This window comes from Pristiophorus japonicus, chromosome 3 (assembly GCF_044704955.1).
Source record: "Pristiophorus japonicus isolate sPriJap1 chromosome 3, sPriJap1.hap1, whole genome shotgun sequence".
NCBI lineage: Eukaryota > Metazoa > Chordata > Chondrichthyes > Pristiophoridae > Pristiophorus > Pristiophorus japonicus.
In genome coordinates this window covers 4493105-4509925 of record NC_091979.1, presented here as the reverse complement: position 1 = coordinate 4509925, position 16821 = coordinate 4493105, and the positions used below count along the sequence as shown (strand labels likewise).

Here is a 16821-nt window from a genome sequence, read left to right as displayed (position 1 = left end):
TGCAGAAACGCCTCTCTATTGCCCTTACAGTCGAATCCCTTATCACTATAGGTCTCCCACTCATTTTCCTGCCCTCCTGTGCAGCACAGCCACCCACGGTGCCATGAACTTGGCTGCTGCTGCCCTCCCCTGATGAGTCATCCCCTTCAACAGTACCCAAAGCGGTGTATCTGTTTTGCAGGGGGATGACCGCACGGGACCCCTGCACTACCTTCCTTCCACTGCTCTTCCTGTTGGTCACCTATTCCCTATCTGGCTGTGTACCCTTTACCTGCGGTAAGACCAACTCACTAAGCGTGCTATTCACGTCATCCTCAGCATCGCAGATACTCCAGAGTAAACCCACCTGCAGCTCTCGTGCCGCAATGCGGTCTGTCAGGAGTTGCAGGCGGATGCACTTCCCACACGTGTAGGAATCCACTCGAGCCTCCTCCAGTCTTTCCTCATCTAAATCCATCAGCATAACCCTCCATTCCCCTCTCCCCCATACGCTTGTCCAGCCCCCCCTTAAATGCATCGATATTATTCGCCTCAACCCCTCCCTGTGGTAGCGAGTTCCACATTCTCACCCCTCTCTGGGGAAAAGTTCCTTCTGAATTCCCTGTTGGATTTCTTGGTGACTATCTTATGTTGATGGCCTCTAGTTATGCTCTTCCCCACAAGTGGAAACACACTCTCGGTATCCACTCTATCAAAACCTTTCATCATTTTAAATACCTCTGTTAGGTCACCCCTCAGCTTTCTAATTTCAAGAGAAGAGACCGACCCAGCCTGTTCATCCTTTCCAGATACATATACTCTTATTTCTGGTATCATCCTTGTAAATCTCTGCACCCTCCCAATGATTCAGCATCCACAGCCCTCTGGGGTAGATAATTCCATAGATTCACAAACCCTAAATGGCCTCCAAGTGAAGACTTTTCTCATCAGTCCCAAATGGCCGACCCCTTGTCCTAAGATTCTGCCCTCTAGTTCTAGATGCCCCAGCCAGGGGAAACAGCCTTTTATCAGAGGCAGTCCCTTGTATCGAAGGTGACTTGCTTCCACACCAAAAAGGGATGAGTTCACAGGTGTTTCAATGAAGGTCCAGAACTACATCCTGAAGGGTGGAAGATGCCTGTGTGTGGATTTGTTTTAACGTGGGGTGACCGTTGCACACCAGCCACCACACGGGGCTTGACAGAGCTAGGTCCTGGTCCGGTGGCAAGGGTTAACCAGGACGACTGGAGACCAGCTCTGCTGCACGGACCTAGTGCGCTCACATATCGCAGTGTGGGCTGGGCCTGGGCCCTCGATCACATCGCTCTGCAATCTCTCGCCGTTCCTGCTGTACCTACCCACACTGCAATCAGCGACCTGGATTTGGGAAGACGTCAAATCGAGTCGTTCTCTTCGCAGTCGTCGCTCTCCTGCAGCAACACGCGCTGCTCCCTGCCGTGCCACGCCACCGTACACAGCCCCCTCCAATGGCCCCGGCCCGCCGATGGTCTTGCAGGCCGGGATGTGTTGCTCTCTTAGCATCTACCCTGTCAACCCCCGCTCAGAATCTTATGTTCCAATGAGACCACCTCTCATTCTTCTGAACTCCAGAGTAGAGGCCCAATCTACTCCATTAATCTTTACGCCCTTTTATACCTCCTGCTCCGATCCACACAACTTCCTGTGCCTCCCAACATAGTGACATGCTTAACCTTGAACATATAACTCTCTATTCCTTCATCCATAAACACGTGTGCGCACACACTTAAGGAGTCACTGGATGAATAGGAACAGGAGAAGGCCATTCAGCTCCTCGAGGATGTTCCGACATTGGATCATGTCGTGGCTGATCTGCGTCTTAACTCCATTTGCTCCATTTCCCTTCGTACCGATAAGGAGTATGAACCCTCAGTGATTGCTATGCTCTGCCCACCTATCCCCACACATTATCACCTCACTCCGGGCCACCAAGGTCAACAGGCAGCACTCTCAACTCTGAATCAGAAGGTTGTGGGTTCAAGTCTCACCTAGGCTGACACTCCCAGTGCAGTGCCGAGGCAGCGCTGTACTGTCGTTCAGCTGAGACATTAAAACCGAGGCCCCGTCTGCCCACTCAGACGTAAATGATCCCACGGCACTATTTCAAAGACGAGCAGGGGAATGATCCCCGGTGTCCTGGGACCAATATTTATCCTTCAACCAACATCACAAACAGGTGATATGGTCATTATTACCATTTCTGTTTGTGGGAGCTAGCTGTGTGCAAATCAGCTGCTCCATTGCAATACTTCCCTGGGTATCGAGCACTTTCGGATGGCCAAATGTGAAAAGGCGCAGTGTAAATGCTAGTTCTCCCTTTTTATAAAATATTAATCAGGGCCCAGACTACACATGCGCCACGTTTATGTTTGATGGAGGACACTGACTCACCTCGATGGTGTTGATGCAGCTTGAACAGACGAGGATTTCTAACCTCGTGTACACACCCCGCAGCCCTTCCAAACAGTGAGGGGGGATCCGCTTCAGCTGGAACACACAACACACAGGTCAGGGGCTTAACCTCGCGCCGGAGAAACGCAATAGTCCGTTCCGGGGGGGGGGGGGGCAAGAAAGAGAGAGGGGGGGGCAAGAAAGAGAGGGGGGGGGGCAAGAGAGAGAGAGGGGGGGGGGGCAAGAGAGAGAGAGGGGGGGGGCAAGAGAGAGAGGGGGGGGGGCAAGAGAGAGGGGGGGGGGCAAGAGAGAGAGGGGGGGGGGCAAGAGAGAGAGGGGGGGGCAAGAGAGAGGGGGGGGGCAAGAGAGAGAGGGGGGGGCAAGAGAGAGAGGGGGGGGGCAAGAGAGAGAGGGGGGGGGCAAGAGAGAGAGGGGGGGGGCAAGAGAGAGAGGGGGGGGGCAAGAGAGAGAGGGGGGGGGCAAGAGAGAGAGGGGGGGGCAAGAGAGAGAGGGGGGGGGCAAGAGAGAGAGGGGGGGGCAAGAGAGAGAGGGGGGGGGCAAGAGAGAGAGGGGGGGGCAAGAGAGAGAGGGGGGGGGCGAGAGAGAGAGGGGGGGGGCGAGAGAGAGAGGGGGGGGGCGAGAGAGAGAGGGGGGGGGCGAGAGAGAGTGGGGGGGCGAGAGAGAGAGGGGGGGCAAGAGAGAGAGGGGGGGGCAAGAGAGAGGGGGGGGGCAAAAGAGAGAGGGGGGGGCAAAAGAGAGAGGGGGGGGCAAAAGAGAGAGGGGGGGGCAAAAGAGAGGGGGGGGGGCAAAAGAGAGGGGGGGGGGCAAAAGAGAGAGGGGGGGGCAAAAGAGAGAGGGGGGGGCAAAAGAGAGAGGGGGGGGCAAAAGAGAGAGGGGGGGGCAAAAGAGAGAGGGGGGGGCAAAAGAGAGAGGGGGGGGCAAAAGAGAGAGGGGGGGGCAAAAGAGAGAGGGGGGGGCAAAAGAGAGAGGGGGGGGCAAAAGAGAGAGGGGGGGGCAAAAGAGAGAGGGGGGGGCAAAAGAGAGAGGGGGGGGCAAAAGAGAGAGGGGGGGCAAAAGAGAGAGGGGGGGCAAAAGAGAGAGGGGGGGCAAAAGAGAGAGGGGGGGCAAAAGAGAGAGGGGGGGCAAAAGAGAGAGGGGGGGCAAAAGAGAGAGGGGGGGCAAAAGAGAGAGGGGGGGCAAAAGAGAGAGGGGGGGCAAAAGAGAGAGGGGGGGGCAAAAGAGAGAGCGGGGGGCAAAAGAGAGAGGGGGGGGCAAAAGAGAGAGGGGGGGGCAAAAGAGAGAGGGGGGGGCAAAAGAGAGAGGGGGGGGCAAAAGAGAGAGGGGGGGGCAAAAGAGAGAGGGGGGGGCAAAAGAGAGAGGGGGGGGCAAAAGAGAGAGGGGGGGGCAAAAGAGAGAGGGGGGGGCAAAAGAGAGAGGGGGGGCAAAAGAGAGAGGGGGGGGCAAAAGAGAGAGGGGGGGGCAAAAGAGAGAGGGGGGGGCAAAAGAGAGAGGGGGGGGCAAAAGAGAGAGGGGGGGGCAAAAGAGAGAGGGGGGGGCAAAAGAGAGAGGGGGGGGCAAAAGAGAGAGGGGGGGGCAAAAGAGAGAGGGGGGGGCAAAAGAGAGAGGGGGGGGCAAAAGAGAGAGGGGGGGGCAAAAGAGAGAGGGGGGGGCAAAAGAGAGAGGGGGGGGCAAAAGAGAGAGGGGGGGGCAAAAGAGAGAGGGGGGGCAAAAGAGAGAGGGGGGGGCAAAAGAGAGAGGGGGGGCAAAAGAGAGAGGGGGGGCAAAAGAGAGAGGGGGGGGCAAAAGAGAGAGGGGGGGGCAAAAGAGAGAGGGGGGGGCAAAAGAGAGAGGGGGGGCAAAAGAGAGAGGGGGGGCAAAAGAGAGAGGGGGGGCAAAAGAGAGAGGGGGGGCAAAAGAGAGAGGGGGGGCAAAAGAGAGAGGGGGGGCAAAAGAGAGAGGGGGGGCAAAAGAGAGAGGGGGGGCAAAAGAGAGAGGGGGGGCAAAAGAGAGAGGGGGGGCAAAAGAGAGAGGGGGGGCAAAAGAGAGAGGGGGGGCAAAAGAGAGAGGGGGGGCAAAAGAGAGAGGGGGGGGCAAAAGAGAGAGGGGGGGGCAAAAGAGAGAGGGGGGGGCAAAAGAGAGAGGGGGGGGCAAAAGAGAGAGGGGGGGCAAAAGAGAGAGGGGGGGCAAAAGAGAGAGGGGGGGCAAAAGAGAGAGGGGGGGCAAAAGAGAGAGGGGGGGCAAAAGAGAGAGGGGGGGCAAAAGAGAGGGGGGGGGCAAAAGAGAGAGGGGGGGCAAAAGAGAGAGGGGGGGCAAAAGAGAGAGGGGGGGCAAAAGAGAGAGGGGGGGCAAAAGAGAGAGGGGGGGCAAAAGAGAGAGGGGGGCAAAAGAGAGAGGGGGGGCAAAAGAGAGAGGGGGGGCAAAAGAGAGAAAGAGGGGGGCAAAAGAGAGAAAGAGGGGGGCAAAAGAGAGAAAGAGGGGGGCAAAAGAGAGAAAGAGGGGGGCAAAAGAGAGAAAGAGGGGGGCAAAAGAGAGAAAGAGGGGGGCAAAAGAGAGAAAGAGGGGGGCAAAAGAGAGAAAGAGGGGGGCAAAAGAGAGAAAGAGGGGGGCAAAAGAGAGAAAGAGGGGGGCAAAAGAGAGAAAGAGGGGGGCAAAAGAGAGAAAGAGGGGGGCAAAAGAGAGAAAGAGGGGGCAAAAGAGAGAAAGAGGGGGGCAAAAGAGACAAAGAGGGGGGCAAAAGAGACAAAGAGGGGGGCAAAAGAGAGAAAGAGAGGGGCAAAAGAGAGAAAGAGGGGGCAAAAGAGAGAAAGAGGGGGGCAAAAGAGAGAAAGAGGGGGGCAAAAGAGAGAAAGAGGGGGGCAAAAGAGAGAAAGAGGGGGGGCAAAAGAGGGGGGGGCAAAAGAGAGAAAGAGGGGGGAGATCAGGTCCCAGAGAGTGTGAAAGTGGGAGTGTCCTGTAGATGGCGAGAGCCAGTCCTCAACCCTCGCTCCTCAACCCTCGCTCCCCCCCCCCCCGCCCCCCACCAGCCCAGGGAGGCAGAGGCCAATTGCACCTCCGTCCCCTGCCCTGACCGAGATGGGGATCCCACACATCTGGCTGGTTTCGATGCACCCTGCTTTCACCAGCCGTTTCGAGGCGAGCTGCCAGCCCACACGCTGACCTGGATATCGACGGACGTACCTCCAAGAATCGCAGCGATTTGAAAGCGAAGATCCTGACGGGCGTCTGGAGTTTGGGTCCCGGGGGATGCACCAACTGGGATGAACAAAGAAGAAATGGTATTAAACAGACATGCTCCAATTTAAAGTTCTGACCAGGGGGCCTACACCCAAAACATCCAGCCTCTCTTATTTCAGATGCTGTCCAGTTCTCGCACGTGCCAATCTCCCCTCTCAGCCCTTTTTAATCTCATTTCTTCGGGCAGTTCCCATTCCATTGCTCTTCTGCACAAGAATATGTCGAAAAGCCTCCTCGATAAAATGCAACATCCCCACTGACACCTGGGAGTCCCTGGCCAAAGACCTCCCTGTCATGTATTCAACCAGCATTGTAACCCATGTATAAACTGACCTAAGTTGTACACTGTGAGAACACTGACCACTAGATGGGAGACACTCCTAACCTGGACCTTCAGGTATAAAAGGGGAAGCTCCACCCACCTTCATCACTTGAGTGCTAAGGAATAAAGGACAGGTCACAGACTGACCTTCTCTCAAGCATGGGCCTCCTGTGCAGTAAGGACGTATCAATGGCGACAAGAAACTGGGATTTAAACCACGCGAGCATGGCCACTAGCAGAACAGACGAGAGGTACTGTGTTAAGGAATGGTTGGGACAGAGATTCAACATTGTTAAAGCAGCACACAGTTCTCCAGGCAGACAAGGGCAGTCAGGCATGCCCCAATATGTAGTCGAACCCAGAGGGGGAGTTCAACAGAGACAATGGCAAGCTGAACAGCAATTCACGCCATTGCAAGGGACAATGCGGCCAGTAATAGGGCCATCAACACCTGTTAATGGTGCACTCAAGGACAATAACAGGGGCAGTCAGGGACGATCGACTAGCAAGGGACCTTCTGTTTCAAACCGCAACTCATGCTGGAGGCGTGGAGGTAGACATTCAGCCGGAGTTTGCAGAGATGAGCAAAATACCTGCAGAAATTGCAGAAATGAACGCTGGGGGAAATCGCTGGAAGCTGAAGTTCAACGAGTTCATGTGGAGCACGTATACAGTTCATACACCAGGACGCCACCGATAATGATGAAAGTGCTCCTCAATGGCATCCCAGTATCAATGGAGTTAGACACGGGGGCCAGCCAGTCCCTGATGGGTATCAAACAGTTCGAAAAGTTGTGGGCATCCAAGGCCAGGAGGCCAAAATTATCGCCGATTGACACACAGCTACGGACTGACACAAAGCAGATCATTCCGGTGCTAGGCAGCGCCACGGTAGTCGTGACCCACAAAGATTCGGAGGACAGGTTGCCACTCTGGATTGTCCCAGGGGACGCTCCCGCACTACCGGGGAGGAGTTGGCTTGCTGTCATGAACTGGAAATGGGGCGATGTCAATGCAATTTCCTCTGTGGAGCGAGTATCATGCTCACAGATCCTGGACAAATTTGACTCATTATTTCAACCGGCATTGGCACTTTCATGGGGGCCAAGGTAGTGATTCACATAAACCCGGATGCCAGGCCAGTACACCACAAGGCCAGAGCGGTGCCGTACGTGATGCGGGAAAAGTTAGAAAGCGAATTGGACCGCCTGTTGAGGGAAGGCATCATCTCGCCAGTCGAATTCAGTGACTGGGCGAGCCCGATTGTGCCGGTGCTCAAGGCGGATGAGTCGGTCAGGATATGTGGTGATTACAAGGCCACCATCAATCGGGTGTCACTCCAAGACCAGTACCCGCTACTGAGAGCGGAGGACCTCTTTGCGACACTATCCGGTGGCAAACATTTTTCAAAATTGGACCTCACCTCAGCTTACATGACCCAGGAGCTGGCGAGTGAGTCGAAGAAGCTGACCACCATCACGACACACAAGGGGTTGTTTGAGTACAACAGATGTCCGTTCGGGATTCGCTCGGCCGCCGCGATCTTCCAACGAAATATGGAAAGCATCCTCAAGTCGATTCCAGGGACGGTGGTTTTTCAGGACGACATCCTCATTACGGGTTACGATACTGAAGAACACCTCCACAACCTGGAGGAGGTGCTACGCAGACTGGACCGGGTAGGTCTGCGACTGAAAAAGGCGAAGTGCGTCTTCCTAGCTCCAGAGGTAGAATTCCTGGGGATGAGGGTAGCAGCAGACGGGATCAGCCCTACTGCGTCCAAGACGGAAGCGATCCAGAGAGCACCCAGACCCCGCAACACGACGGAGCTGCGTTCGTTCCTGGGGCTCCTGAACTATTTTGGGAACTTTCTTCCCAAATTGAGCACGCTGCTAGAGCCACTACACGTGCTCCTACACAAAGGTCGCGAATGGGTCTGGGGGGACAGCCAGGAAAGGGCTTTTAATAGAGCACGCAATTTGTTATGTTCCAACAATCTGTTAACGCTATATGACCCATGTAAGAAACTTGTGTTAACGTGCGATGCGTCGTCCTATGGTGTCGGGTGTGTGTTGCAGCATGTCAATGCCAAGGGTCAGTTACAGCCGGTAGCTTATGCCTCCAGGAGTCTGTCCCAGGCAGAAAGGGGCTAGGGGATGGTAGAAAAGGAGGCGCTCGCATGTGTATATGCAGTAAAGAAAATGCACCAGTACCTGTTTGGCAGGAAATTTGAGCTGGAGACAGATCACAAACCCCTAACGTCCCTTTTGGCCGACAACAAGGCCATAAATGCAAATGCATCGGCCCGCATACAGAGGTGGGCACTCACGTTAGCTGCCTATGACTACACAATTCGGCACAGACCGGGCACCGAAAACTGCGCCGATGCACTCAGCAGGCTCCCACTAGCCACCACTGAGGGGGCTACCGAGCATGGTGCTGAGATGGTCATGGCTGTTGAAGCTTTCGGAAGCGAAGGCTCACCCGTGACAGCCCGTCAGATTAAAGTCTGGACAAATAGAGACCCGCTATTGTCGCTAGTCAAGAAATGTGTCCAGAATGGGGACTGGGCCGCCACGTACAGGGCATGCCCTGAGAAATTTAAACCATTTCACAGGCGCAAGGATGAACTCTCGATTCAGACTGATTGCCTACTGTGGGGAAACTGCGTAGTCATGCCCCAGATGGGCAGAGAGGTGTTCATCAGAGAACTCCACAATGGGCACCCGGGCATTGTCACGATGAAGGCAATTGCCAGGTCACACGTTTGGTGGCCAGGGATAGACACAGATCTGGAACTTTGTGTTCGCAGGTGCAACACGTGAGCCCAGCTGGGCCATGCGCCCAGGGAAGCCCCCCTTAGCCTCTGGCCATGGCCCGCCAAGCCTTGGTCACGCATCCATGTGGACTACGCAGGTCCTTTCATGGGGAAAATGTTTTTGGTTGTAGTAGATGCCTACTCCAAATGGATCGAGTGTGACATTTTAAATTCAAGCACATCCTCTGCCACGGTAGAAAGCCTACGGGCAATGTTCGCCGCCCACGGTCTACCGGACATCTTGGTCAGCGACAATGGCCCGTGCTTCACAAGCACTGAATTCCAGGACTTCATGGCAGGCAATGGAATTAACCATGTTAGAACGGCACCGTTCAAGCCGGCCTCAAACGGCCAGGCAGAACGAGCAGTGCAGATAATCAAACAGGGGATGCTCAGATTCCAAGGGGGTTCCCTACAAACCCGCTTATCACGCCTCCTGTTGGCCTATAGATCCCGACCACACTCGCTCACAGGGGTTCCACCTGCAGAGCTACTAATGAAAAGGTCGCTCAAAACCCGGTTATCCCTTATACACCCCACCATGAAAGAAACTGTCGAGAGCAGGCGCCAGTCACAATATCACTACCATGACAGGAATGCGAGGGCGTGATGTATTGATGTAAATGACCCTGTTTTTGTCCTCAACTACGCTGCAGGGCCCAAATGGCTCGCAGGCACTGTGGTTGCCAAAGAGGGAAATAGGATTCTGGTAGTTAAACTTACCAATGGACAAATCTGCCGCAAACATGTGGATCAAACAAAAAGAAGGTTCAGCAACCCCATAGAAGAAGCAGAGGAAGAACACGATAGAGTTCACTCCACCACAGGTGACCGAACACCGGAACCAAAGGGAGGAGAGCCCAGTCACTGTGGGCAGTCCGGACAGGCCTGAGGCACTGCAAACAGCAGACACTCAGGCCAGCGCCCAACAACCGGGGTCCCAACTCAGGCGCTCTACAAGGGAGCGTAAACCACCAGAGAGACTCAACCTGTGATCCCAATAGACTTTGGCGGGGAGGTGATGTCATGTATTCAACTATCATTGTAACCCATGTATAAACTGACCTAAGTTGTACACCGTGAGAACACTGACCACGAGGTGGGAGACACTCCTAACCTGGACCTTCAGGTATAAAAGGGGAAGCTCCACCCACCTTCATCACTTGAGTGCTAAGGAATAAAGGACAGGTCACAGACTGACCTTCTCTCAAGCATGGGCCTCGTATGCATTTATACTGTGTAGTAAGGACGTATCACTCCCCAGCATCCCGGAGAGCGCTGAGCACCTCGAGTCTCGTCGCCGAGAGCATGCAGAAATCAAGCGCAGGCAGCGGAAGGAGCGTGCGGCAAACCAGTCCCACCCTCCCCTTCCCTCAACCACTGTCTGTCCTACCTGTGACAGGGACTGTGGTTCTCGTATTGGACTGTTCAGACATCTGAGAACTCACTTTTAGGGTGGAAGCAAGTCTTCCTCGATTCCGAGGGACTGCCTATGAAGATGACACAAGAATATAAGGAATAGGGAGCAGGGGTCGGCCATTCGGCCCCTCGAGTCTGCTCCACCATTCAATGAGATCATAGGTGATCATCGACCTCAACTCCACTTTCCCGCCCGATCCCCATGTCCCTCGATTCCCCTACACTCCAAAAATCTATTGATCTCAGCCTTGAATATACTCAGAGACTGAGCGTCCACAGCCCTCTGGGGCAGAGAATTCCAGAGATTCACTACCTTCTGAGTGAAGAAATTCCTCCTCATCTCAGTCAATGGCCGACCCCTTATCCTGAGACTGTGACCCCTGGTTCTAGACTCCCCAGCCCCGGGGGGAAACACCCTCCCTGCATCTACCCTGTCAAACCCTGTGAGAATTTTGTACGTTTCAATGAGATCACCTCTCATTCTTCTAAACTCCAGAGAATACAGGCCCAGTCTACTCAATCTCTCCTCATAAGACAGCCCTCCCATCCCAGGAATCAATCGAGCTCCAAGGATTCTGGAGTCTGTCCCAGTTCGTCCACGCTCCTCCAGAAATGTTATTTCTAGATTCTCTCCACCCCCGCCCCCGCACCACCCCCCCTCCCCCGCCACAGCTGTCCCTGGGGCAAGACTGCACAAAATTAAAGTCACTGCAACTGCCCCTCCACTCCAAGGAAAATAGGATTCCGGCATATGGTGGAGAAAAGTCTACGGTAAACCTTTAGCCTGTTGGATCTATGGAAACGGGTGCCACGAGGTGCCACAAATTCACTTGTTTTGCAACTTAACCTCAGTTTGACTCGTCAGCTGTGGCTCAGTGAGCAGCACCCTCGCCTCTGAGCCAGAAGGTCGTGGGTTCAAGTTCCACTCCCGGTACTTGAGCACAAAAATCAAGGCTGACACGCCCAGTGCAGTGCTGAGAGAGTGCTGCACTGTCGGAGGGGCCGTCTTTCCGACGTGACGTTAAACCGAGGCCCCGTCTGCCCCCTCAGGTGGACGTAAAAGATCCCAGGGCACTATTTCGAAGAAGAACAGGGGAGTTCTCCCCGGTGTCCTGGGTGCCAATACTTATCCATCAATCAGCACAACAAAAACAGATTATCCGGTCATTATCACATTGCTGTGTGTGGGAGCTTGCTGTGCGCAATTTGGCTGCCGCGTTTCCCACATTACAACAATGACAACACTCCAAAAGGCACTGCATTGGCAGAGGTCCGGTGGTGGTGAGAGGCACTATATAAATGCAAGTCTTTGTTTCTTTCTTGGATTGTGAAGATGTTTTCGAATATTTCAAGATGAATTATCCCGCCAATGTCCCAACCAGCCTTGCACCCTCCCTCACTGAAGCACCAGTTCAAGGTAAACCAATCAGAATCAGGCACAGTAAAAGGTGCCGCCTTTCAGAGGAGCTCCCCCTGATCCACTGGCTTTCAGTTCAGGCCACTGCCTGCTCCCTCGGGTGGTCATTAAACATTCCATCACATCATATAAAGAGCAGGGGATTTGTCTGCAGTGTCCTGGCCAATATTTAACCTGCAACCAACATCACTAAAAAAAAAACAGATAATCTGGTCATTAACTTATTGCTAGATACTGTAGAGGGAGCTTTACTCGATCTAACCCGTGCTGTACCTGCCCTGGGAGTGTTTGATGGGACAGTGTGGAGGAGCTTTACTCTGTATCTAACCCCCTGTACCTGCCCTGGGAGTGTTTGATGGGACAGTGTCGAGGGGGATTTACTCTGTATCTAACCCCGTGCTGTACCTGCCCTGGGAGTGTGTGATGGGACAGTGTAGAGGGAGCTTTACTCTATCTAACCCGTGCTGTACCTGCCCTGGGAGTGTTTGATGGGACAGTGTAGAGGGAGCTTTACTCTGTATCTAACCCCGTGCTGTACCTGCCCTGGGAGTGTGTGATGGGACAACACAGAAACTAGGTGCAGGAGGGCAGCAGCAACTAAGTTCATGGCACCGTGGCTGGCTCTGCTGCACAGGAGGGCAGGAAAAAGAGTGGGAGAGCAATAGTGATAGGGGATTCAATGGTAAGGAGAATAGATAGGCGTTTCTGCGGCGCAACCGAGACTCCAGTGTGGTATGTTGCCTCCCTGGTGCAAGGGTCAAGGATGTCTCGGAGCGGGTGCAGGACATTCTGAAAAGGGAGAGTGAACAGCCAGTTGTCGTGGTGCACATTGGTACCAACGATATAGGTAGAAAAAGGGATGAGGTCCTACGAGATGAATTTAAGGAGCTACGAGCTAAATTAAAAAGTAGTAGTCTTGGGATTGCTACCAGTGCCACGAGCTAGTCAGAGTAGGAATCACAGGATAGCTCAGATGAATACGTGGCTTGAGCAGTGGTGCAGCAGGGATGGATTCAAATTCCTGGGGCATTGGAACTGGTTCTGGGGGAGGTGGGACCAGTACAAACCGGACGGTCTGCACCTGGGCAGGACCAGAACCAATGTCCTAGAGAGAATGTTTGCTAGTGCTGTTGGGGAGGAGTTAAACTAATATGGCAGGGGGATGGGAACCAATGCAGGGAGACGGGAACCAATGTAGGGAGACAGAGGGAAATAAAATGGAGACAAAAGCAAAAAACAGAAAGGAGATGAGTAAAAGTGGAGGGCAGAGAAACCCAAGGCAAAAAACAAAAAGGGCCACTGTGCAGCAAAATTCTAAAGGGTCTAAGTGTAATAAAAAGGCAAGCCTGAAAGCTCGGTGCCTCAATGCGAGGAGTATTCGGAACCCAGGAGAGGGCTCTGAGCTAGTTAGTGGGTGAGAACTCAGATGAACAGGACCCCAAGAAAGAATGCAAAAGGCAGGCGGCAACAGAGCAGAGTAGCACTGGGGTAAGTGTAAACCACAAGGTGATAGGAAGGGACAATATGTATGAATATAAAGGGGCTGCAGGAGGGGTCAAAACTAAAAATATTGGTTTAAAAACTAGTATTAAAGCACTCTACCTAAACGAACACAGCATTCGAAATAAAGTAAATGAGTTGACGGCACAAATCATTACAAATGGGTATGATTTGGTGGCCATTACAGAAACGTGGTTGCAGGGTGGCCAAGACTGGGAATTAAACATACAGGGGTATCTGACAATTCGGAAAGATAGACAAGAAGGGAAAGGAGGTGGGATAGCTCTGTTAATAAAGGATGATATCAGGGCAGTTGTGAGAGATGATATTAGCTCTAATGAACAAAATGTTGAATCACTGTGGGTGGAGGTTAGAGATAGTAAGGGGAAAAAGTCACTGGTGGGCGTAGTTTATAGGCCCCCAAATAATAACTTCACGGTGGGGCGGGCAATAATCAAGGGAATAATGGAGGCATGTGAAAAAGGAACGGCAGTAATCATGGGGGATTTTAACCTACATATCGATTGGTCAAATCAAATCGCACAGGGTAGCCTTGAGGAGGATCATAGGATGCATATGGGATTGTTTCTTAGAGCAGTATGTTACAGAACCTACAAGGGAGCAAGCTATATTAGATCTGGTCCTGTGTAATGAGACAGGAATAATAAACGATCTCCTAGTAAAAGATCCTCTCGGAATGAGTGATCACAGTATGGTTGAATTTGTAATACAGATTGAGGGTGAGGAAGTAGTGTCTCAAACGAGCGTACTATGCTTAAACAAAGGGGACTACAGTGGGATGAGGGCAGAGTTGACTAAAGTAGACTGGAAACACAGACTAAACGGTGGCACAATTGAGGAACAGTGGAGGACTTTTAAGGAGCTCTTTCATACTGCTCAACAAAAATATATTCCAGTGAAAAAGAAGGGCGGTAAGAGAAGGGATAACCAGCCGTGGATAACCAAGGAAATAAGGGAGCGTGTCAAATTAAAAACCAATGCGTATAAGGTGGCCAAGGTTAGTGGGAAACAAGAAGATTGGGAAAATTTTAAACGACAGCAAAGAATGACTAAGAAAGCAATAAAGGAAAGGAAAGATAGATTACGAAAGTAAACTTGCACAAAACATAAAAACAGATTGTAAAAGCTTTTACCGATATATAAAACGGAAGAGAGTGACGAAAGTAAATGTTGGTCCCTTAGATGAGAAGGGGGATTTAATAATGGGAAATGTGGAAATGGCTGAGACCATAAACAATTATTTTGCTTCGGTCTTCACAGTGGAAGACACAAAAACCATGCCAAAAATTCCTGGTCACAGGAATGTGGGAAGGGAGGACCTTGAGACAATCACTATCACTAGGGGGGTAGTGCTGGACAGGCTAATGAGACTCAAGGTAGACAAGTCCCCTGGTCCTGATGAAATGCATTCCAGGGTATTAAAAGAGATGGCGGAAGTTATAGAGGATGCATTAGTTATAATCTACCAAAATTCTTTGGACTCTGGGGAGGTACCAGCGGATTGGAAAGCAGCTAATGTAAAGCCTCTGTTTAAAAAAGGGGGCAGACAAAAGGCAGGTAACTATAGGCCGGTTAGTTTAACATCTGTAGTGGGGAAAATGCTTGAAACTATCATTAAGGAAGAAATAGCGGGACATCTAGATAGGAATAGTGCAATCAAGCAGACGCAACATGGATTCATGAAGGGGAAATCATGTTTAACTAATTTACTGGAATTCTTTGAGGATATAACGAGTATGGTGGATAGAGGTGGACCGATGGATGTGGTGTATTTAGATTTCCAACAGGCATTCGATAAGGTGCCACACAAAAGGTTACTGCAGAAGATAAAGCTACGCGGAGTCAGAGGAAATGTATTAGCATGGATCGAGAATTGGCTGGCTAACAAAAAGCAGAGAGTCTGGATAAATGGGTCCTTTTCGGGTTGAAAATCGGTGGTTAGTGGTGTGCCACAGGGATCGGTGCTGGGACAACAACTGTTTACAATATACATAGATGACCTGGAAGAGGGGACAGAGTGTAGTGTAACAAAATTTGCAGATGACACAAAGATTAGTGGGAAAGCAGGTTTTGTAGAGGACACAGAGCGGCTGCAAAGAGATTGAGATAGGTTAAGCGAATGGGCTAAGGTTTGGCAGATGGAATACAATGTCGGAAAGTGTGGGGTCATCCACCTTGAGGAAAAAAAAAACAGTAAAAGGGAATATTATTTGAATGGGGAGAAATTACAACATGCTGCGGTGCAAAGGGACCTGGGGGTCCTTGTGCATGAATCCCAAAAAGTTAGTTTGCAGGTGCAGCAGGTAATCAGGAAGGCGAATGGAATGTTGGCCTTCATTGCAAAAGGGATGGAGTACAAAAGCAGGGAGGTCCTGCTGCAACTGTACAGGGTATTGGTGAGGCCGCACCTGGAGTACTGCATGCAGTTTTGGTCACCTTACTTAAGGAAGGATATACTAGCTTTGGAGGGGGTACAGAGACGATTCACTAGGCTGATTCCGGAGATGAGAGGGTTACCTTGTGATGATAGATTGAGTAGACTGGGTCTTTACTCGTTGGAGTTCAGAAGAATGAGGGGTGATCTTATAGAAACATTTAAAATAATGAAGGGGATAGACAGGATAGAGGCAGAGAGGTTGTTTCCACTGGTCGGGGAGACTAGAACTAGGGGGCACAGCCTCAAAATACGGGGAGCCAATTTAAAACCGAGTTGAGAAGGAATTTCTTCTCCCAGAGCGTTGTGAATCTGTGGAATTCTCTGCCCAAGGAAGCAGTTGAGGCTAGCTCATTGAATGTATTCAAATCACAGATAGATAGATTTTTAACCAATAAGGGAATTAAGGGTTACGGGTAGCGGGCGGGTAAGTGGAGCCGAGTCCACGGCCAGATCAGCCATGATCTTGTTGAATGGCGGAGCAGGCTCGAGGGGCTAGATGGCCTACTCCTGTTCCTAATTCTTATGTTCTTATGTTCTTATGTTCTTATGTTCTTATGTTCTTATGTTCTTATGTTCTTATGTTCTTATGACTCCAACATTTTCCCCACTACTGATGTCAGGCTAACCGGTCTAATAAGTACCTGCTTTCTCTCTCTCTCTCCCTTTTTTAAAAAAGTGGTGTTACATTAGCTACCCTCCAGTCCATAGGAACTAATCCAGAGTCAATAGACTGTTGGAAAATGATCACCAATGCATCCACTATTTCTAGGGCCACCTCCTTAAGTACTCTGGGATGCAGACTATCAGGCCCCGGGGATTTATCGGCCTCAATCCAGTCAATTTCCCTCACACAATTTCCCGCCTAATAAGGATATCCTTCAGTTCCTCCTTCTCGCTAGGTCCCCTAATATTTCCAGAAGGTTATTTGTGTCTTCCTTCGTGAAGAGAGAACCAAAGTATTTGTTCAATGGGTCTGCCATTTCTTTGTTCCCCATTATAAATAACCCGAGTCCGACTGCAAGGGACCTACGTTGGTCTTCACTAATCTTTTTCTCTTCACATATCTGTCGAAGCTTTTGCAGTCAGTTTTTATGTTCCCGGCAAGCTTCCTCTCGTACTTTATTTTCCCCCTCCTAATTAAACCCTTTGTCCTCCTCTCTGAATTCTAAATTTCTCCCAGTCCTCAGGCTTGCTGCTTTTTCTGGACAATTTATATGCCTCTTCTTTGGATCGAACAGTATCCT

General features: G+C 51.6%; 1 protein-coding gene across 1 annotated transcript in view; it reads right to left on the bottom strand.

Annotated features, from left to right (window-relative positions):
- stk11ip (serine/threonine kinase 11 interacting protein) overlaps nt 1-16821 on the bottom strand; it is a 194639-nt gene that overhangs the window by 138447 nt on the left and 39371 nt on the right. The window contains exons 4-5 of the mRNA XM_070875140.1: nt 5587-5661; nt 2410-2505 (exon numbers count right to left, since the gene is read on the bottom strand). Of these exons, the coding sequence (XP_070731241.1) occupies nt 2410-2505; nt 5587-5661 (171 nt within the window). The remainder of the gene's footprint in view (nt 1-2409; nt 2506-5586; nt 5662-16821) is intronic.